The 23,288-nt window shown below is 53.6% G+C and overlaps 1 protein-coding gene across 1 annotated transcript in view; it reads left to right on the top strand.

Moving 5' to 3' along the window:
* Positions 1-23,288, top strand: part of MDGA1 (MAM domain containing glycosylphosphatidylinositol anchor 1) — a 139,278-nt gene that overhangs the window by 4,862 nt on the left and 111,128 nt on the right. The window contains 1 exon segment of the mRNA XM_036248668.1: positions 20,713-20,852. Coding sequence (XP_036104561.1) covers positions 20,713-20,852 — 140 coding nt within the window.

Genomic DNA, 23,288 nt, shown 5'->3' with positions numbered 1-23,288 from the left:
ATGGGATCTTGGGCCTCTCAGTCCTGGAAGAGCCCTGCCCTGCCCCTACCTGCCTCTGGACACAGCCTGATTGCTTCAGGGGTGTGTGCCTGGGGACCCTGCCCTGTGCACCTGGCACAGCCACTCCAGATGTGGCCACTCCAGGGGGCGGGCTTGGCCGCCACATTGCTTAATGCTTTTCCTAGGCTTCCTTGGCCTCAAGACTCCAGAGGGATGACACTTATTCTAATTCTTTAGCCTGCGGCCCAAGGGGGCTCCTTAGGCCTGAAGTTCCATGCCCCCCTCCGGCTCCCCTGTTTTTCCTCCCAGTGTGGCCAAAGCCACACTTCTTACCTTCTAGGCCAGAGGAGAGCCCTATGAGGGGGAGGCTCAGCTCCATGGGCTCATGTCCAGGTGGGGCTGTGTGCAGAGCAGGGGCTCGGACCCTGCAGTGCTGCCCTTTGTGAACCTGGGGTGCAGCCCCTCTCCTGCATCTTCCCCTCATCAGAAGACCTAGGCATGCATCTGCTGATGGCAGGTACAAGCTACTAAAGGGTCCCCGTTGCATTTAAATGCTGATACAGAGGGAAGAGCAATGCCTAACTCAAAGAAGTGAACCCTTTTGTTTTTTTCAACAATGAAATCTCCCTTTCCCAGGTCTATGAGTAACATGTGCTCTTTGCAAAAACAATGAGGGAATACATACAAATATAAGGAAGAAAGTAAAACTCACTTGACATCCTGCCATGCTTTTAGTGATGGTTCTTTCAAGCATCCTTTTGTGCAAAGAGGAACAAACTTTTCAGGGAGAATCATTGGTTGTAACAATCCGGACAGGCGTGTAAGTGTCACATGTCTTCCCAAGCATTTCCATGCCTCTCCCTCCCTTGATTCCCATAACATTCTGAGAGGTCAGCATAGCAGGTCCTATTGCCCCCATTTAACTGATGAAGAAACTGAGGTTCTGAACAAGAGTTTAAGTCACCTGCTCAAGGTCACACAGCTGGTAAGAAGTGGCTCTGAGGATCAGTCTCAGTGGATCTTCTGATTTGGAGGCAGGAAAGCAATATGGTGTACCCCTCACCGTTCATTAAATATTTCCCTACCACCTCCCTTGGGCAGACTCCGTTCTGAGAACTGACAGGGCCGCTGAGATGAATGAGATGGAGGTTCTGCCCTCAAGGAAAGGGGAGGGAAACACGTACAAGATGGTGGTTCCTGGGAGATCTTGATAAATACCACGAGGCAAGGGCGGATAAAGGGCTGTGGGAATTTGAAGGGGAAGGAAATTACTTCCAAGGCCTTGTGGAGGAGGAACCACTTGAACTGTCCTTGACAAAGAGAGAAAGGACTGAGAAGGGCATCCCAGGAAAAGGCAAAGGCACGCAGGATGAAGACCCTGGGTGTGTGTGGAATAATGCCACTCTGCTGGGCTGGAGTATGGGTTGAAAGGGAACTGGGGCAGTCAGAGCTGGAGCAGTAAAGGCATCGTAATAAAAATTGCTAATGTTGACTGCGAGGCCCACATCGCGTGGTGTGCGTCTTCGTTCATCCTCACCACAGCCCGAGAGAGTCATTCACAGCCCGTTTTACTGATGAGGAAACCGAGGGCTCAGAAAGATGAAGTTCCTCGTCTAAGGGGCAGAGCTGGGCTTAAACCCAGCTCTGTTGATGGCAAGGCCTGTGCTTGGGGGAGTGGGCTGGAATCCTGGGTTTGGGAGAAGCTGCTGGAAGGGCCTTGAGCAGGGAAGTGGGTTGCTGTGAGCTGAATTTTAGGCTGGGGAGCCATGTGGCGGTGTGCTGAGGAGGCCAGGGTCAGGAGAAGGGAGGCTGGTCAGGAGGCCTTGCAGTTCTCCAGGGAAGTTTTAGTGAGAGTGGACAGGAGGGACTGGATACAAGGACTGCAGTCATTCTACAAACATTGAGTGAAGGCTCTATATGGAGCACTTGAGATATTTGGAGAGAAACAAGCTCTTGCTCTCCTAGATTTACATTCAAATTGAGGGGAGACAGGCCATAAATAAGTCAATGAATAAGTCTATAATATATCCTGAGTTCTGGGGAAAGGGGTAAAGCACCCATGGGACAAGGAGTGCTGGACTGTGGTTCAAGTTCACATACAGTGGTTGGGGTGGGAGGCACTCCTTGAGTAGGTGCCACAAGAACAGAGACCTGAAGCTGCCCAGGAAAGAGAAAGAAAGCCTAGTGGATATCTGCAGAAAGTGATTCTAAGCAGGAGAATAGCCAATGCAAAGGCCCTGGGGTGGAAGCATGCCTGGCTTGTTTACGCACAAGGAGGAGTCAGTATGGTTGGAGGGAGTGAGCCATGGGGAGGGAAATAGGGTGTGGGGTTGGAGAGTTAGTGGGGCCAGATTGTTGAAGGCCATGTAAGAACTATGTAAGGATTTTGGTGTTTATTCTGAGTGAATTGAGGAGCTTTGGGAGGGTTTTAAGCAGAGGAGGGACATGAACTGACACCTTTTGAATAGAATCCCTCCAGCTGCCGTGTAGAAAATAGACTGTAGGAGGTTGGGTGTAGGGGAAGGAAGCCAGTTAGAGACTCGTGCAAAAGGCAAGAAATGAGACTGTACAATCATTAGGTCCTAAATGTGCTTCAGGAAGAGCTCAGGCAAGGGCTAGGAGCTGAAAATGGCCCTGAGGCACTGGGAGGCTTGGCACACCATGGCATCAAGGTAGAGCAAAGGGCACAGCAAAGGGCACAGGAAAACAGATGGGTTTTAGGCAGTGCAGTGACGTGGTTCAGAGCCTGGACTTCTGGTGAGAAAGCCGGGTCTGAACCCCAAGTCTGCCCGCACCAGCTCAAGTTTCATCTGCTTTCTGAGGCATGGGTTCTCCCCTGGTGGCGGAGGCCGTCGTGCCGTGGCATGCGTTTTGGTGAGCATGCCGTGAGACAGCGCCAGGAAGCCTGAGCACTGTGCCTGGCGCTAAGCAAGGCCTCAGTAGTTTTATTTTCATGACAATGCCAGTGCAGCCTTGGATTTCCTGAGCTGCTGGTGTGGGATGTCTGGGAGACATGTCGACGGGGCTGGTGGGCGTGAGTGTTGGTGCTCAGGACAAGATCCGCTCTGAAGAAGTAGATTTGCACATCTGGGTTTGTGCGCACAGAACCGCTGTGGGCTGAAACCAGGAGGTGGAATCAGATTGCCAGGGAAGAGAGAGCGGAGCGAGAGAGGAGAGGGGCTGAGACCAGCACCCTGGGGTGGGAGGAGGAAGAGGAGACAGAGCAGGTGGCATCAGGGAGGTAGGAGAAGACTGGGGCTGGAAAGCTAGGAGAAAGGACAGAGTCCAAGGGAGGAAGGGCATCTGAGGTGGGGGAGGAGACAGCGGAAAGGCCGGCAGGGGACTGGGAGGTGGCAGGGCAGCAGCTGCAGCCCAGAGTAGCTCCCGAAGGCCCAGCGGGAGTGCCTGGGGGTTTGCAGATCCTGGTCCAGTGGGCCTGGGCTAGGCTGGGATGCTGCATTTCTAAGGATTTCTGGGGCGATGCCAGTGCTGCGGACCTGTGGATCAGTCTTTAAATGGCAAGGGCATACAGGAAGGAGGACTGGATGCAAATGGGCAGACTTGGGTTGGAGGGCCAGGTGGGCAGCTGGCGCCTCTGAGAGACCCTGGACCAGTAGCCTTCCCTCACTGAGCCTCAGTTTCCCTATCTGGAAGGCTGGTTCGGGCACACCCACCTCTTGGAGTTAGAGAGACGTCCAAGTGATAGCACTTTGCAAACTCTCAGGCAAACTGTGGGGACTCTGTCTCACAAGAGCAGAGCGGGTGGCGGGCAGATGGTAGGGAGCCCCGGGCGTGGGTGGCATGTGGAAGCTGGAGGTGCAGGCTGCGCTTTTGAGAGACATGGCAGGCCAGGGAGGGCCCATGGCAGTTCCCACGAGAGGCCTAGCTCCCTGCTGTTGGCCCATGGGGAGCTGGGGCTGCAGGGGTGGATGGCCTCAGTTGACGGGGGTGGTGGGATGGTGGTGGTGCTTGGCAGGCATGAGGGTGCTGCTGAGCTGGCTTTGGAGATTCCACCTCAGGTTCCTTTCCAGTCCCAGAAACTCAGCCAAGATAGACTTTGATTAGCTGGAGGATGGGAAGCTGTGTAAAGAAGTGCTTCTCAACCCCGGTGGCCTGTCAGAACCACCTGGGGAGCCTTTTCGACAGCAGATGCCTGGCTGCGCCCCGACCTCCTGAATCAGAAGCTCTGCAGGTGGTTTCCAGGCAGCTGAGGTCTCTGGTTGATTCTCAGGCGCAGCTGGTGTAGACAGTGCAGCGGGATGAGTCAGGCCCAAACAGATGTCTTCTTCCCTCAGGCTTTCTGAGGTCATTTCTGGGTTTTCCAGGTCACTGCCCAGGCTTTGTTTCAATCAAGCCCATGTGGACCCTGGTGTCTTTAAAACACACACACACACACTTATTGTTTTTTAAATTACGAACAGGGAGACTTTCCATGTTAATAGTGCTAACTGGAGAGTCCAGGTCAGGAGCTTGGGAGACTGGCCCCTCTCCCTGCTTCTGTCCAGGGGCTTTCCAGTCCCGAACCTGGAGAGACTGAACGAGCTGCCCCAGAAATGCTGCTTTCATTGATTGGCAATAGGCAAGTTCTGTTACCTTTTAGAAAAGTGCCCGTTTATTTATTCTCTTCCCTGTTAGGTTTTAAATAAACGACAGTGTCAGAACTGGAGCACATTGTAGCAATTCAATGTAAACCAGCCACAGTCCACGCGTGCCTGCTAAGCGTCTGGCAGGGCGGTGGGTGCCGGGCTGAGGCGGAGGGCGCCTGCGCGAGGAGCTCGCGGTGGAGCGGAGTGCAGCCTTTCCCAAGGCCCCCGCGTTCCCGGTGGAGACGCTGGAGGGGCTTGTGAAAGGCCCTACAGTTGGCAGGTAGTGGAGTCAGGATTTGAACTCAAGCCTGCCTAGTGCCAAGTCTAGTGCCTGGCTGCTGCTCTGAGGCTCCTCAGGGCAGGAAGGGCCGGGTTTGGTTCCCTGGCTGGGATGGACGGTGGAGTTAGGAATCTCTTTTTGTTGCTAGAAACAAGACCTGACAAGAGAGCCTCCAACAAATCCAAGTTGATGTTCTGAGTCTAGAGGCAGGCTGACCGCGGCTGCTCGGTGGCTCCTTGGTCACTAGAGATCCAGGCTCCTTTCAGCCTGTTACTCGGCTGTCCTTACAGAGGTGGTTCTCAAACTTCACTTCCAACTAGGGAGTGTGAAAAATCCCAAGGCCTGGGTCATACCTCTCACCAATTAGAATATCTGGGAGTGGGAAAGAGGCATTAGCATTTTTTTAAAAAGTTTCTCCAGGTGATTCTAGTGTGCAGCAAAGTTTGGGAACCCTGCCTTAGAGCATTTGGCTAGCCATCATGACACGTTCCATGTAGGAAGGAGAGAGGGACATTTAAAAGAGCGGACCTACCAGTGGAGTCAGTTTCCTTTAAAGAGCTTTTCCAGAAACCCCCTCCCAATGACTTCTGCCTGTATCTCATGGGCTATTCTTAGCTGCAAGGGAGGCTGAGAAATACAGCCTTTTGGATGGGCATATTCTCACCCAAGAGAATAGCAGGGTTTACTTAGAAAGGAGGGGAGAATGGATATCGGGTAGGTGATGTTCAGTCTTTACCACATATCCCCGCCTCAGGGTCAGTTGGTGTTTCTTGAAACGAGAGAAGATTTAGGTGGGTGTGAAAACTGCTCTTCTCCCCCACCCTGCCACCCCAGCTGGAGCGGGGTGGGGTGGGGTGGGGGACTCTGGCTGCTCTGAGGATGCTCAGAAGGAACTTTATAGCAGACTAAGACCCAGAGCAGGGGAGAGACTTGCTTGGGGTCACTCAAATATTCATGTGAGGGTCCCAGGTTTCTGTCTGCCAGTGCTGTCCTTCCCCCTCCACACCCCATGCATCTTTCATACTTCCTGAGGTGGTGGATTTCTGCCGGTTGATACCTCTCTGCTCTGGCAAGTGGCTCATTTCAGTCCCAGCCGAAAGAGAGCTCTGTGGACCCTCCTGATTTGGGGGAACAGAAACTGAAGGGCTATGCCTGAAGCCATGGACCAGAGAGTACTGTAGAGGTGATCTAACTCATCTTCCTGCCTCTCAGTGTCTCTGGTCCTTTGTTGTTGGGAAGTTCTTCTCATTGTCTGACTTTAATTTAAGTTGCTGTAACATAATCTCTTCTCAGAAAGATTCAGGAGCTGAAGCTTCTGAGCTGAACTTGAAAATCTCCTTGGCCCCAAGACCTTCCCTATGTGATTCTTGAGAAAGTTTTAATGGGGCACTTTTTCCCACCTCAAAGAGGGACACCAGGAGGGAGGAGGTGGGGAGGGAGCTAGATTATGGTGGCCTCATCTACCCAGGTGTGGTTCTGGTGTTCTGGTACAACTGACCTTGGGGAGGTCAGTTTACCTTCCAACAAGACATAAGCCCACAAGGCAAGCTGAAGTTCTGTGCTGAGGTAAGGCCTGGCTGTACTCTTCTTTCTGGAATAAGGCAGCAGGGTAGACACAGGGAGGCCATGAGAGGGGGCCCGAGGGTGTGGCAAAGAATGAGCTCAGCTGTTGTCCAGTGGCCTTAAGTGACCCAGAAGCAGATCTTTGAGATTTAGTGCAGGAAGCGGCTGACCAGAGAAGGTCAGTGGCTTGTCAAGATCACACAGCAATTAGGAACTAAGGTTGAAATTAAAAGCCATGTCAAGACTCTTTAGCTGGATCTTTCTCATTCTCTTATATAACCTTATAGGCTCGGGAGAAGCCAGGGCACTTGTACATGGTACTTACAGCTCTTTTTATGACCACATCTCTATAATCCTCCCCTTACCCCTGCTTATTCCCAGGCCTCGGTACATTTGGACTACAGGATCTGGGGCTCCTTCTGGGTCCAGGAATCATGATTAGATGTTAGAAGTGCTTAATGAAATGTTGGGGAGGCCCTGAGAGGCCCCCCGTGTGGGTGGAGGAGGCAACTAGCTTGGCACTACGCCCTGGAGATTGCTGTTTGTCTCTGTTGCACTGCCTATGGTCCACGTTAGGGGTACCAACAAGTTAGCCAGCAGGGACACGGCCCTGTTTCCAGTAGGGACTACCCCGCAGCCCTGAAGCCTGTCCCAGTGGCTCAGCTGGGTAATCAGAGGAGTTGGATCTCGAGTCATTGGAATCCAGGAAGGAGGTTTCTAGACAAGTGACAGGTGGAGGCAGAGGAGTGTGGTAGGGTATGTTATGTGTGTGTGTGGGGGGTAGTGGGACAAAAAGAGGTTGTGAGCATGTGAGAGATTTATAGGGGACAGATGATCTGAATCGGCTTGGGCTCGCCGTCTCCGTTTGGGCTCCCCAGAAGCAGGCCGAGAGGTAAGGGGCTGAGTACAGGTAGTTTATTTGGGAGGTGAGCACGGGAAGCTCAGGTAGGGGAATGGGGACATGAGACAGGAAAGCAAAGGGGACCAAGAAAAGGTGCTTTGTCAAGCAAGTCACCACCATGTCTTACTGGGGACCTCTGGGACACTGTAAAACACACACTTCAGAGTTCACCCATCATGGTGAGGGAGCTGGGGCAGGTATACACCAACTCCCATCTGTCTCCGGTTGCAGGCTGCGCCTGGGGTGTTCATTCCTGGTGCTCACAGCCCACAGCACACACAGGCAGTGTGACTCTAGTCTCAGGTGCTGGCGCTGTGCATGGCAGTGGCCAGAAGGGGCACCGGCAGCCTGGACTACATCCTGTAAGCCTCCGTCTTGCTTTTCAGAACCAGCTTGCTTTGCTGAGCTTTGTTCGTAGGTCTTGTCTTCTGGGCTGCATGTATAAGCCCTGATTCCAGGCGGAAAACTCTCTCCTGCTGCCAGCAGACCTGTGAGCTCCTCATTTACTTCCTTGGATTGTGTGACTAGAGCTCCAACCCGTCAATTTTCCCGAGACCTTCCGGGTAGAATCCAGGTTCTTCCTGAAGGATCGAGGGGCCTCACACCTGGGGAGGGCAGGGTTTGGGGGTCACTGAGGACAAACCCAGAGTCTCCGGGGTCCTTTGGGCATTGCCATGGGGCATGATCATTAGCTCCCCACCAGCTGAATTAAAAACTGAGGTGGAGACAATTTCTGAAACTAGAAGATTGCCCCTTCCCTCTGCAGGCAGGAATCTGTGTGGGTAATAAGGTCAATTGCATTCTGTCCACTTCCCTCTGTAGGAAAGAAACCTCCTGTGGGTAATGACCTGGCTAGTCTGCACCCCTGAATGCCCCTGGGTCTTATGATCCCGATCAGAGTGGCACCTCCATCTCAGTCTCTTCACTACCTGAGAGTAATTCATTAATTAATCAATCAATCATTTTTTTCTTGAGCACTCTCTGTGTGCCTGACACTGTTCTGGGTGCTAAGGATACAGCAGAGAACAAGACAAAGGGATGATCGAGAATCACAGGCTTGCAGGGTGACAAAGCCAGGAGAGATCTTAGGACAAATCTCATCACTTATCAGAAGAGAAACCTGAGGCCGAGAGGGTGAGGAAAGTCCTCAGGCCACGCAGCCGCAGCCCGGCTGGGAATTTGAAAAGGTCAGATGTGAGGGACTTAGAGGTCACCTGGCCCTAAATGCTCAGTTTTTAGAGGCAGAAACCTGTAGCCAGAGGTGAAGCGTCACACCAAGCTCTGCCTGCCAGTGACCAAACCCTCTCTCCCACATGTCTCCAAGCCAGACCTGGGCTCTAATTTACTGAGGGGAGTGTGTGTGTGTGTGTGTGTGTGTGTGTGTGTGTGTATGTGCATGTGTGGAAACATTGGCATTAAGTAAACTGCTCTCACTGGGTACCTGACAGGAGCTGAAATACATTCCCCATGTTCTCTCTACCTTGTACATGTACACCTTATCTGTTGTTTTGTGCACATGTAAATATATATGGGCATGCATGTGCTGAAGGTGTGTATATGCATGCTAATGTTGCACACAAGAACATGGAGATATGGTCAGGGGGCCACGCTTGACTATGGGGGACTGCAGACCTCTTTGGGGGCTTCTCTGGGCCCACCTTTGTCCTGTTGCCTTTCCCGGATGCCTTGCCTTGGTTGCGGTCAGGAGGTGGGACAGGTGTCAGCTGGAGTTTATGTGCAGCATGGGTTATGGTTGCCTTCGTCCCTCCGAGGAGTCCTGAAGTGGGGGCAGGGACAGGCTAAGGCTGGCCTGGAGCTCCGGGCGAATTTTCCAGACCTCCATCGATCCAGCAGCTTCTCCTAAGTCTATTAGCAGTCGGCGAGTGAAAATATCCCCCATTGTGAGCCCTGACCTGAGACAGGGAGGAATCCATAGCAATTTGTTCAAACAGAGGAAAGCGGTTCCCTCTGATTTGTATTCCAATTTATTTCAGGCAGGAAGGGGGTCAGGGTGGGGAGGGGGCGAACCCTGGCACTCGAAGCTGGGCCTAGGCCCATCCCGTCGGTCCGTGCCAGCCAGGGTGGCAGCTGGTGCTCCCCATGGTTCCTGGGGGAGGGTGGGCCCCAGCAGGGGGACGGGAAGAGAGGCCCTCTAGCCTTCCCAGCAGGCCCTGCTTGGCTGGAAAGATCAGTTGTGGATTTGGTTTTCACAAAATACAAAGCCGCCCACTTGGAGCCTCTCTCCCAGGCACTGGGGACTGTGCCAGGCGTGCGCTCACCCGCTCTGCCTGTGCCAGGGTGGGGGCTGGGCTGAGCGCATGGGCACAGTGGCCCCAGCTGGGCTGAGTGGCAAGGGGCCTATTCTCCTGACGCCCTCCCCAGCCAGCCTTTCAGGAACAGAGTTGCTCAGGCTCAGAGGGGACGGCACCCAGGAAAGGCTTCTGTGCAGGGTGGGAGCCCCTCTCCGAGAACCCCTCACCATAGGGGCAGCAAGCAGTGCTCATGCTTTGTTCCTGGTCTGAGCAAATCGGGGCTCACTAGTACCCTAACCAGGACATCCCTTTTGAGCTGACATTTATGAAGTACCTACTGCTTGCTGGGCGCTGGGATAGTGCTGCCAAGTGCCCAGTCCTCGCAGCGGCCGGTCTTCCTCGTGCGCCGCAGTCTCCTCGCTGAAGCTCCCACCACCCTTCCACAACCTTCTGTCACCTCCTCACCCATTCCGCTCAGTCTTTCCTTCCTCCTGAGGATCCCTTCTTTCTTCCACCGAGGGTGGCCTGACGAGGGTCTTAGGTCTGATGGCTCTGCAGCCCCCTTTTCCCAGAGGAACCCTAGAAACAGGCTAGCTGTTTTCCTTCTGGGTCACCGCCTTTGGCCCCACCTCACTCTCCCCTCCTCACCAGGGCCCAGGCCTTTGCAGAGGTGGCACCATGGCAACCACAGAGGAGGATTCTGGGAAGGGTCAGCCAAGTGGTCCTGCAGGCCTCCCCGCTTCCTTCCCTCATTTGTCATCGCCCCCAGGGAGGAGAGTAAGTGGAGAAGTTCACACTGTGTCAGTGACTAGCAGCTCTGAGATCCGCGGCTGCACATGACTTGCCAGGCTCCATGACACCACCAGGGTCTAATTTCAGAAGCAAGTAACTAAATATATCCCGGTCCATGAAGAATCATGGCTCTGGCGCAGGTGGGAGTGTAGCAGGCCGTGTGGCCTGAAGGATAGGAATAGAGGCTTCTGAACAGATCTGGGTTCAAGTCCTGCCTTCGCCACGCACTGGCTATGTGATCTTGGGAAATGATGCCCCGTGCCTCAGTTTCCCTGTGCACACGATGGTGATAATAATAGCACCTTCCTCTGGGGCCTGTGGTGAAGAGAGAATGGGGAGCTCCTGGAAAGCCACTCTTCGCCCAGTGCCTGGCCCTGGAGACAGGGTGGAGCATTCCAGCCCTCCCCCACTCTCCTCTTGGGGAAGTTAGAGCAGGAACCTTTTCCCTTCGAGCTACTTTGTAGGTGGGGAGACAGGTGTGTTTGCACCTAGCCCTTTGCTGCCACCCCTGCCACTGCCCATTCCAGACCTCACGTTCCTCCTAAGGGGCAGTCCCTCCTTCCCCATCCCCAGCGCCGAGGGGGCTCCTAATGGCAGTGACTTTTGTGTGCCCGGCTGTGATTGAACTCTGGTCCAGCTGGCCTCCCCTATGCCCAAGTACTTCACTTTTCTCCCCAACCTGCTGGGTTTCAAGTCATTTGCAAGTTGCTCAGAGTCTCAGCATTATAATCAGATCCTGCGGTGCATACCACTTATGGTTTCTGAAATTTTAGCCTAAAAAGGAGAGAAACCCTTCAGTGATGGAGAGAAAAATAATGAGAATAGTTAATGCAAGTATGGCATTTCTTGATTTATAAATATACCTGAGACTAAAGAAAATGTTCCTAAACTTTATGCTTCTCGAATTGACTCTTTAAAAAAAAAAAGATTGTTTGCCCCTTTTGGGGGTATAACATGCTTTCCCTCCCAGGAGTGCTCACCTTTCGAAAGGAACACAGAGAATGAACAAGTGACAGTTTCATCTGCTGGGTGTTGAAGAGTGTTAGGATGAACACACAAAGCAGGGAGAAGGATTGAGAGCCATGGAGGGCGGGCGGAAGGCACGCTGTCTTGAATAGATAGGTGATCAGGCCTCTCTCGAAGAGAGCTGAAGGGCTGGGGTGAGCTCTGTGGGGAAGAGCAGTCTAGCAGAGGGAGTTGCAAGTGCAAAGGCCCTGAGGCAGATGTGGGCTTGGCCTACTTGAAGAACAGAGAGCTGGTGACCACAGTGGAGAGAAGGGCAGAGAAGGAAGGTGGGGATGGGAGCAGGTGACAGGTGTGGCAGGCTATTGAAAAAGCGTTGGCTTTGACTCTGAGTTGGGAGCGGTGGTAAGGTTTTGAGCAGAGGAGGATGGATCTGCCTTTGTGTTGTAAAGGGATCCCTCTGGCTGCCTGTGGAGAACAGACTACACCAGGCAAGGGAGGAAGCAGGGTAGACCCATCAGGAGGCTGTAATACTCCGGGAAGGAGATGGAGGTGGCGGCGAAGGGGTCAGAGTCAGCATCAGTTTTGAAGGTTGAGCTGAGAGGGCTGGCTGGGGGACTGGGCGTGGGTGTGGAAGGAGAGGTCAGGGGGCTCCTAGGTTTCTGCTGACAGTCAGCAGGGGACAGTGTGTTTTCACTGATGGGGGGGCGAGGAGTGGCTCTCAGGCCTGGGGAGTGTTGGGGGCCTAAGGGCTGTCCTCCTGAGGTCAGTGGTTGAAGAGAAGCATAAAGCTAATCAGGCCCTCATCTCTGGCTCCCTGGTTTAGACTCTCCTCCTGCCTCCTGAGTTGGGATCAAGGCCTGGGCTGGAGGAACTCTGCAGAGGCAGCTGTAAGAGGTTTCAAGCAGTCAGGTTGCGGCACCCATAAGCCCCCCCCCAACTGCTGGGTGGGGTGGTGCCCAGGAAACGCTAGGGGGCTGGAGGAGGGGATCAGAGTGCTGTCTGGTGGTGGTAGACTCCCCAGAAATACTGCCCTTCCCTCCCCTGCCCTCTGTCCTGGGGTCTAAGGCCCCACCTGCTCTCAAGCTGCAAGATTGATTTTGCTTTCAGGGTTGTTATTGTTATTGTTACTCACTTAAACAACTTCATAGGAAAAAAAATAAAGGAACCCAGTGACATCAAACATCAACCATTCATTCTAAATTTCCTGCCCATACCTGTCAATATGTTTTTACATAGCAGTAAACAGTGGCCTGTTCTGCTTTCAGGGACGACTTTATCTCCTACACACGTCTCCCGGTATTGACTGAGCCCTCAGACCTGTCACTTCAATGGCCTCAGGGCACCCGCTGCATTGATGCATTGGAGTTTGGTCACCATTTCTCCATCTGCTGGACGTCTGGGCAGACGCCAACTCCCCTTTCTTCTAAATAGCCCTGCGTGAATATGCTTATGTGAATTACTTTTGCCTTTTAAATGATTTCCTTGGGGCCGATTCCCCAAAGGGAGAGAGCCTGGTGTGTCCCAGGACAGGCACAGCCCTGTGGCCCTCATTCCGCGCTGCCAGGCTGTGCTGCCCAAGGTTTCAGCCAGGCTTGCACACATTCCAGCCACAGTGGATTTTTTCATTTTAATTTATTTTCACTGGTTTGATAGGTGCATTCTGGCCTGATTCCTAACTTCCATTTTCACTTCCAGAAGCTACCTTGGGTCTTTCAGCTCCTAATGAGACCTGATCTGTGCGGAACTTTACAGTTTACATGTCACTTTCTGGTTCGTCATCTCATCTAAGACAAGAAGCCTGATCTCATCGGTCTCTGTCGTGTGTGGCGAACTTGGGTTGAGTCAAGTTCAGTGCTGGAGTGGAGCCTTCAGTCAGTGGGACAGGACTCCCACCCACCTGCCACCGTCCCTTTCTTTCTGAGGGCCCAGGGTCCCCAGGTGTTCATTTCAGCCCAAATCCAGTGCCTCAGCCCTATGTCTCGCCTCAGCCCTATGTCTCGCCTCAGCCCTGTTTCTCCTCAACTCCCACAGCCAGGCTGTGCCTCGTACCTCCAAGGGCCCAATGGAAGCCACTGGGCTTTGGGTCAGGTGGGGCTTTGGGGTTCTTTGCTTCAGCAAAGCCACTGCTCCCTCCATTCCCTGGCCCAGGACTGGACTTGGCCATTGTCTCTAGTCCCACCCAAGATGTGCCCCATCCTAGTGTTGGTCACAGGTACACTGGACCTTCAGGCTCCTAGGGACAGGGTCACCCGGGGTTCTCGGGGTTCTCAGGGTTTTCATTGGACACAGCAGTGATGCTCTCAGACTCTGGGCACCTTCTCATGGTGGACACACCTGAGGTATGAGTTTGGTCTCATTCTGCTTCCTTCTAACTACTTCTGGAGCATCTACGAGGCAGCCATGCTGTGCATGGTAGATCCCGTTCTTACAGTATTTAACACTCACAACAGGAAACACTCTCATGCCCATTTTACAGTCAGGGAGTTGAGGCTCTAGACTAGAGGGTTAAATGATTTGTCCCAGACCACAGAGCAAGTATGCAAAAGCCTGGATGAGGACCCCAAGCCCACAGCTGTGTCTCCCCCAGCCCTGCTCCTCCCATGGACTTGAGTTGGCAGGTATTCTTTGGCACATGGGCGTTTGGTTGTACCTGGTCTGGGTTGCTGTCAGGGCCCAGGACCAAGTGAACTGCAGTGATGAGTTCCCAGGACCAGCAGAGCTTGGCGGGTCTGGGTAGCTGGGACCCAGGCAAGAACATGAGCAACCCAGTGTCCATGGGCCCCACATCCCTAGGTCGGGCAGGCTCAGGTCCTGGGTTCCAGAGGCTATTCTCTGCCCTAATGGGTAGAGTCTCTCTCCTACCGCCACCCTGCATGTCCTCCTGGGGAGAGCTTTCCTCCCAGTGACTACCCTTTCAGCCCACCCTGAGGTTCTAGTCTCTCGGGGTTACCGCTCTTGGCGTCCCCCCAAAGTAGATCTCCTCATTCCGTCCTATACTTTCCTCTCTCAGGCCCTTGGAACAGGTTCCCAAAGGGTCCCAGGGATATTATCAAGTGAAAAGGGAGCTGAAATGTCTTGAGCGTCTACTAGATAATAGTCTTTATACTCTGTACCTAATGTACATTATCTTATTTATTCCACAGAACTCAGAAGTTATTACCACTATAGCCTCAGATGTAGTATTATTCCCATTTAGCAGATGAAGAAACTAAGGCTTCAAGAGGTTAAATAAATGACTTGCCTAAGGCCACCTAGTAGGTGAGAGCTAGAGCCCTGCCTCCTGCCCCTCCCAGCAGACATCTGGGCAGCCCCTCAGACCGAATGCCTGACTGAGGCATGCGCCCCTCTGCCCTCTTCCCGAGTGCCTTGCCTGCCCTGGTTCGAGCTGCCGTAAGTCCCCTCATTGTTGAGAGTTTAGATCCAGGTTTTCTGGGGCCCACCAGGGAGAAAGTCCCTTTACAGTTTCCCTCAGAGTCCTCGTTGACAGGGCTCCCCGGTGGCCTGTCCTCATATCCTGCAGTTCCATGTGGCGTGCAGATCAGACTCCCATTGACGCGCGGACAGCGAGAGTCTGTGAGCATACCTGGCATTCTCAAAACCCTGTGCCTTCTGATGTGGTGCAGTGGTGCCCAACATCCTTAGGGACGGGGGCACAGGTGGACTGGCCACCACTTTCGGCAGAGGAGGGCTTCCAGGAGTGCCCGGCCATGCAGATGGGCCCCGCCCCGCCCACGGCAGCAGGCTGGACACACAGCAGCAGGCCCTGCATCTGCCTACAGGAGCACAGCCAGGCTCTGTGCTCCATGTGGTGACAGGGTGTCAGCTGCTCTCCACCCTCAGTGACAGCACCCTTGTACCGGAGGTCAGCGACACATACACTCGGGCTGGAGAGAGATTTTTACAGCCAAAGGGGAGGTCAGCTGAATAGGGGTTTGATTTTGATGCGCAAAGAAGCCCTTGTGGGGGAGAGCAGGCTGGAATGCGATCCGCAGCGAGGGGAGGGCAGAGCTTCTTCAGGGAGAGGGCTGGGCCACCCTGGGCTCTGCACCCCAGTGCTGAGGGCAGGGCAGTTCATGTAATAGGTGCTCAGAAAATATTACAGAGAAATTCGTGGATCGGTGGCACATTAACAGGTGGCTGCCTGTGCCCTTGGAAAGGTTGGGAGGCCGGGAGCAAGAGGGAGGATGGAGAGGAAACTGTCTTGGACCAAGGCCTAATGACCTAAGACCTTAGGCCTAATGACCTAAGGCCTAATGACCTAAGGCCTTGGTCCAAGACAGTTTCTCTCCATCCTCCCTCTCGCTCCGGGCCTTTCAAACTAAGAGGATGTCCAGGGGTGGACAGGGCAGAGTGTGCTGTGTGTCCCCTCCAGATGACCGGCATGAAGGCGGAGCCAGAGGAGATGGTGCAGAGTGGGTGGGACTGTGTCAGACTGGTTTTCTGATTATAGAATTGGCCTCCCCCAGACTTGGAGTGCTCTTGAGCAGAGGACAGGCTCAGCCAGCTCCGAAGCCAGTATGTTGGGGGGGGCAGGGCAAACCCCCACTGTGGAGAGCGCAGAGGGCAGGGCTTGTCCATGGTTGACAGTCCACAGGAGAGGCGCATAAGCATCATCCCTGGCAGAAGGAGGCCCAAGCAGGGCTGGTCAGGTACCTGCCCAGAGAGCCTCCTCCTAGACCCCAGCCGCCATTCTCTGAGCAGCTAATTAAAAGAGAAAAGCCTGTTCATATTTCAGCACTATTAACCCCACTAAATTATTAAGTGTCCATTTGCATTACATGCATAAAAGAATCGGTAAACATGTGTGTACTAGGAGCTGGGAGGGCGGGAAAGGGGTGGTTTTGAAGGATGCTTCCTGGGACTGTCCCACTGATGACTCAGTTTTGTGTGTCCTCAGCACTGTGTGAACACTCTGGAACTGGAAATGCATGGGGCTGGGCACAAAAGTCAGAGAGTCAGACAGACCCCCAAATAGCCGGGCATCCTTGGGCAACTTAATCTATATTATGAGGTGGGGAGACCTGAGACATAACTCCGCTCACAGCAGTCCCTCCCTACTTCCTGTCTGCTGCTCTGCAGACCTTTGTCCCAGCTCTCGTAGACTGTACCCTTCCCTAGGGCAGGGCTTGGTGCCATCGTGCCCGGACCCCAGCGCCACGCTCAGCCCCTCGCACTTACAGGATTTATTGCGTGACTGATGGAAGCTGGAACCAAACAGGTCTTGATTGCATACAACCTGGCCCAGAACCCTCAGTGATGCTGGCGGGAGGCGGTTAGGGTGTGGTACTTGCCCTGCCTCCTGGCAGCCGGGCAGATGGGGCAGATAGAACCGTCCCTAGGTGGAGCAGTCTGCAGTCCCCCTTCGCCTTTGCTCCTTGCCCATCCCCCACTCTGCTCTGTCTGGAAGTTTCCCGGCTTGCAGACACACTTCCCCTGAAGGAGTCAGGAGCAGGGAGCAGGACACTACCCCACTTGGATACGATTGACCTTTTCAAATGTGGGGTGGGAGGAAAGCTGATGGGGCTTTAATTCAGGTTCCCCTGCATTTTGCTCTGCTGCCTTATTTGGCTCTGCGTGTGCTGTTGCACCCTCATGCATTTGACAGCACCCCTGCCCCTTGGCTAGCAGCCAGGAGAAAACACTCTTGTTGGGGGGTGGGGTCCGTGTTAAATTCCCCTTCTAGGTTCCGGTGAGAATTCTCTTTGGAAGCCCAATGGGCAAGTTGGAATTAGCCTTCACGTGAGCCTTGAGTCTGTGGCTTCCTCACCGGGCCTGCTGGGTGCGGGCAGTCCCCACACCCACCTACAATTTGATGTGTCTACTTTTGGGGGAAGAAAGGAGTGAGCTGATTGGCCAGAAGCACTCTGCTAGGGGCTCACTATTCCTGCCTCAGCCATCTTCATGATGATGTTGCTCCTTGGGTGACATCTCTCATCCCACTTGATATTCTCAGCCAAGGGACTGGTGTGTGTGTGTTGGCAGGGGGAGGGGGTGTTACTTGACTCCACAGCCTTAATCTTGTATTGAGCATCGAATCAGCACTTCTCCACTTGTTATATACAACACTTCTGTCTCTCAAGATGTTAAGAGATACTTTGTGAAGAAAGAGCTTTACGGTCAAATACATTTGGAAAGCATTGGATTGAACCGAGTTAACGGGTGTGTTTATTGCAGGACTTTTCAGAGCCTTTGATAATATACTCTTGTGTGCTGAGACTCTCTGAGGAGAGAAGACGCAGTGTCCTTATTTGTCCGTGGACTATCGATGAACGCGTCATAGCACACAGGTTGGGGGACACATTTTCCTTTTCTCATGAGGGTTTATCGATACAGCGCAGAGAGTGAACTAGGAAAAGTCTTATAGACCCGAGGCAGGGAAACAGCTTGGTTCCAAAATCCTGTCCTGTTTCTGTCCACCAACGTGATATCAAGCAGGGACGATCAAACCCTGCAGCGCCCCTGAAGCTCCTGGGAGCCGGTTACAAATACAGACTCTGAGGCCCAGACCCGGAGAGTCAGAGCCGACGGTCCCACGTGGCCTGGAGATGTGCTGTGACAGGCTCCCCTGGCGACACGAGGCAGGGTCGGGGAGTCCGAGGATGACTGGGCGGGTGAACTGAGAGCCAAGCTGCCGGGTGGAAGTCCTAGCTGTGCTGCTGTCCTGTGTCAGTGAGTGACGTGGGCATTTTCTCCTCCAGGCCTCCGTTTCCTTCCCTGCCAAAGGAGACTAAACAGGGCTTGCCCTTTCCTCCTCTCCGAACCGAGGCGAGGAGCTTGCAAATATACAGTGGAGCCCGGGAATGCACCAGCCCTCGTCATCTGCGGCAGAAAAGCCAGGGCCCTGTCATTGCAAAGGGCATCAGGGCCTGGGAGGGGGCCTGGGAGGAGCGCAGGGTCATTTATAGAAGAAAATGCTGGCCGACACGCTGAGATTGCTCACTGTGCGCCAGACCCGCTTTTAAACACTTTATCCGAGTTTACATATGTATTCCTCACAACAACCCCATTTCACAACTGAGAAAACGAAGGCTTAAGGATGTTGCTGAAAGTCACAAAATAACTCACTGCAAGCTAGGAGTGGGCTGTGGTAAGAGGGGTGCTCAGTGCCCCCCTCCCCCCGTTTTCAAGCCCTCTGAAGCCCTGCACAGCCCTCAACATGAATCTTGACCATATTCATGAAACATCCCCACCAGTTTAATGTCTGCTTCCAGTGTTTCCACCCCTGGAATGTACAGGGGGCCGCAGAGGGGGCTCTCCTCCCCATCTCTCGCTCCATTTGATTGTCTCAGGAGCTGCCATTTAGTGAGAGAGCACATACACACCTACTGTTTGCCAGATGGTTTACCCCTCACACGAGCCCTGGGAGAAGGCATCATTGTTCCCATTTTACAGATGAAGAGGCTGAGGCTCAGAGAGATAAGCAACTTGCCCATTGTCACCCAGCGAGTGGGTAGCAGCGCCAGGAATTCACCCCAGATTGTCAGCTCTTTCCATCTCTCTAACACAGGTCTCTCCTCTGCCCACTGTTCCTGCCACATACCCTGCTTTTGAGTCGTCTTAGCACTCAGCACACTCGGAAGTCATCCTGTTCCTTTCTGTTTCCCGGCTCGTTGTGGGTCTCCCGAAATGCCCTTTCAGAGCCGGCCCTTGTTTGCATTTCCTGATGGCCTCTTCAGCACCCAGCACCTGGCGGCTCGGAGCCTTTGCTGTTCCACAGACTGAATGAAGGGATTATGTTGCGGTGCCTCTTGATGCAGGCCCCGGCCTGGTTGCCTTTGGAGTCAGAAGCTGCTGCTGCTGGCAGAGCTGTCCTGGGCTGTGTGGCGGGGGGGCTGAGGTTAAGTGGGACAGAGCCTCTTGGGGCCTGCCACTCGGTGGGGGTTTCTGTTGGTTCAGGGTCAGAAACAGTTCCAGATGTTCCAGGGGTGAGTGAAGTGGGGCAGGCTAACTCATGCTAATGAAACTCGGTGGGGGGGTGGGAGGTGGGATGATGGACGCACTGAAATGCCAAGGTCAAGGGGGTCTGGGTGGGCTGTGCTAGCCAGCCCTCCTCCAGAGGAGTGTGTACACGTGGGAGAAGTCAGCTGCGGGAAGTGGCTCATCAAGTAGGAGTTCACAGTCTGGTGGGCAGAAAGACAGCACCCTGGATTTGATAGACACACAGACTGATGCGCTGTTGCTGTGCTGGGGGAGAGACCAATACAAAAGGAGGGATCGTGCAGGTCAGTCGTGGGGCACTTCCTGCGGGGAGTTACACGTTTTATGTACAGGTTTTAGCTCACCTCTGTGCACCTCTTTAGGGCCAGAACTGTGTTCACTCCCCATGTCCCTCGTGCCCTGCTCAGCTCTCCCACCTCCACTCTCTCCACCATCAACTGAGCAGACAGGTGTGAACTTGGGGGCTTTGCTCTCCTTCCCAGAGTCCAAGCATTTGTGGGATGGGGGCTGGTTTGCCTTTAGGATGGTGGGGCTGTGTCATTTCCCCTCTGGGTTCCCCCAGCCCTGCGCACTTGGAGAGAGGTCAGGGAGGAGCCAGTTGTTTTTTTAGAACATCCGGGCTCCTTAGGAGAACTTCTGCCCCTTGGAGAAGAGGCTGACACAGGTAGTCTGTGGGGTTGGGGGAATCGCAGGTTAAACTCCCTAGAAGTAGAGCCTGGGTGTTTGGGGGTGGGTACAGTTCAGGCAAGTGATTTGCGGAGAAAATGCCCTCAGGAGGAACTAAGGGGGTGAGGGAAGAAACTGGGCAAAAATGTGGTTAGTCTGACAGCCTGTTCCCGGGGTCTGGGGGTCCCGGGTGGAGTCTGGAGTGTGAACGCACCACAGCCATCCCATCTTGAGGCAAGAGGGCTGAGCATTTGCACCAGCAGATGTGTGTCTATGCTGCGGAAGAGGTGACCTCCTAGGCATTTCTGGCCCAGGCAGCTCCCACTGGCTAAGGGCAATTCCCCGGGGAAAGGGCTCTGTGCACCCAGCAGCTGTTACTCAGAGCAGCTGGGGATGGAAGCCGGGCCAGCTGCAGGAAGCTGGGTGGAGCGCCACAGCCTCCACTGCAGGGGCTGCTGAGACAACTGTGCTCACTGAGTGACAGTCTGCACGGATTACAAAGCCCCGACCCTCATCAGCTCACTGACCAGCACAGACCTCTTGCAAGGGAGGTGGGATGGGGAAGAATTGCCCCTCTCCTGAGTTCCTGGCCTCTCTGGTTCTGGCCTAGGGGTTCTGGGAGGATTCTTTCTTGAGCTCAATGGGGTCAGGCCTCTGAAGAATGACCTGGGAGGTCTGGGCTGATCCCTCCCTCTGGCATATTCAGGAGGGAGTCTCAGACCCCTTCTAGCCCTGGTGCCTCTCGTCTAAACCTCCCGCTCTTTGCAGCCCCAGCCCAGGCCCAGATCGTCCACGCAGGCCAGGCGTGTGTGGTGAAAGAGGACAACATCAGCGAGCGCGTCTACACCATCCGCGAGGGCGACACCCTCGTGCTGCAGTGCCTTGTCACCGGGCACCCGAGGCCCCAGGTAAGCCCCTATCCAGCCTGTGCGGCCCCTCTCGCCCTCACTCCTCCCTCCCACCCCACTCTGGGATCAGAGCTGGGGACTGGAGTCAACAGTGGCAAATACAGAGAAGATAGGAGATGGGGCTGGGAAATAGCTGGAAAATGAACTCTGGGGAAGGCTGGGGGCTGCAGGGTTATTCACCTGAGAACATGAATGGCCAAGGGAAAACCTGAATGTCAGTTATTCGATCTCACTCCACCGTCATGTCTGTTAGCAGACACATCCTCAGATACACCTTCAGCACCGTTTGAGGGTGTGTGCCAACACTGTACTAGGTGATTTCTCCAGTGTTTTCTCTTTGGCTCCTCATAAACTGCTGTGAGGAAGGCATCCGTGCCCCCATTTCACAGCTGAGGAATCGAGGTTCAGGGTCACATAGCTCTTGTGAAGGTGGAAGCAGAATTTGAACGCAGAACCAGTGTTCTCTGTAGCTTGGCACTTCCTCCTAGTGTATTTGTTTTTGGATTGGGAGCTCCAGGAATTACCAGCAACATAGAATACAATCTACTTCAGGAGGCTTCCGGTAGGCAGGCCCTACACTCTTGAGATTAAAAGACTCAAAGCAATTAGAAAGCAACAGATGCTGAGTATCTGGAAATGCCAGGTGAATTTTGTCCCAGACCAACTGAATGATTCAGACAGGAAGTGTGAGCTGGTTATCACTCAGAGCTGATGGGAGGAGGCGGGAGACGGTGGGCTGGAGGGACGGGTGGAATTTGCTGGTGAGCTGCTGTGACCTTTAAGAGCAGCAGAAAAGGTTTCGATTGGATCCTAGGAAGGAGAGTGAAGTGCGAAACCCTTTTTTCAGGATAATTTTGGGAACAGGGGTGGCTTTCGTAGGTTTGGCCTTGAGACAAGCAGATGGACAAGGAAACCCCTAAAGACTCTGTCAGCCTGAAACCAGGATCACTGCTTGCTCCTTCTCAGAGGTCTGTTTAGAAGTGAGAGTGATGCTGCCAGTCTTCAGGCTGGTGTTTGTGTCAGGTGTGACCATTAGGGATGGTTGTCCCTGCCGCCAGGGAGGCAGCTGGGCCGTCTCTCCGTGAGGCTGCACCGGCCACCTGTGTGTGTCCCCTTGCGCATCACGCGTGTGAGTCGTCTGTGGCTGTGGCTGCCTGTACACGTGTTCACTTTTCTGTTTCCATCCATGATGTCATTGTTTTTCCTGCTACTTAAGCTCAAACTCCCGGGCTTATATTTGACTCTGTCCCATCTCATTCCCCACATATAGCCAGCCTCTGGGGCTTTTCTTTTTATGCCCTCACATGGGTCTTCCCTTCTCTATTCCCCTTTACTCCTTTAGGTCAGACCTTCCATCTTGTTCCTTGGTCCACTGCAGTAGACTCTAACTGGCTTCCCATTCTCCCAAATTACCCTCTCCAATCCATTCCTGCTCCCTGATCCCAGAATACTCATTCTACAGCCTGCTATGACATATCACTCCCCTGCTCAGAAACCTTCGATGGCTCCTCATTACCTGCCAGACCCAGTTCAGGTTCCTGGAGGTAGAATTGAAGATCTCCCACAATCTGGCCCCACCTGCCTGCCCCGTCTCATCTCCCCCCGCCGTCCTCTTCACACCCTGTCCTCCAGTTGAACTTGCCCAATTACACCCTGTTCATTCCTGCTTTGACCACTGCTGCTCACCTCTTCTAGTTCCTCTTACACTTATTTTATTACAACAAATATTTAGTGTATACTTGCTACATGCCAAACACTGTGATGGGGCCCAAGGATACAACTACGGTTCCTGTTGTCATGGAGTATTCGGTCTTGGGGGGGGGGGCAACATTTTGTGGTCGGGGTTTGGACTGAGTGGTCATGGAATTGTCCATTCCAAATATCAAGAAAGAGGGAATTCCTAGGGCCAGAATGAAGAAGGTATCTATAGTTATGGTAGTGAGCTGAAGTTGAAGAACCTTGGAGGGACTTGGACTACTTGGACATCAGGGCCAGTAGTATTGAGGCATGCATGGAAGGGATACGAGTTGAGGCCACAGGGCCTTCTGTAGCTAGGAGCTGGAATGGCACTCTGTCTAAAGCTGGAAGCTTGACAAGAGTAGTATCACCTGTAAATGGGGACCAGAGACCTCTGTCCCACAGCCAGAGGCACAGCAGAGAGCAGACTCTGTTTTAGGATGTGGGTGCAAATAGTCACCTATGAGAGCCTGGCTGTGTCTTGCGCTATCCAAGTGGTAAGAAAATCCTAAACTGAGAAACTAACATAAAAACTGGTTGAAACCTATGGACCCATGTATCTTGGGCATAGTCAACCACAAAGCTACAGAACAGACAGGCCTGTTAGGCCTAAGTGGGACTTCTGTGGAAGTCCCACTGATACAAGCCTGTGGAGTAAAATTTTAAAACTCATTTTAAAAATACAGTGCAAGGAGAGCC

Source organism: Molossus molossus, unplaced genomic scaffold, assembly GCF_014108415.1.
Source record: "Molossus molossus isolate mMolMol1 unplaced genomic scaffold, mMolMol1.p scaffold_m16_p_8, whole genome shotgun sequence".
Taxonomy (NCBI): domain Eukaryota; kingdom Metazoa; phylum Chordata; class Mammalia; order Chiroptera; family Molossidae; genus Molossus; species Molossus molossus.
The sequence above is the reverse complement of the archived record's forward strand: the minus strand, read 5'-3'. Positions and strand labels throughout refer to the sequence as shown.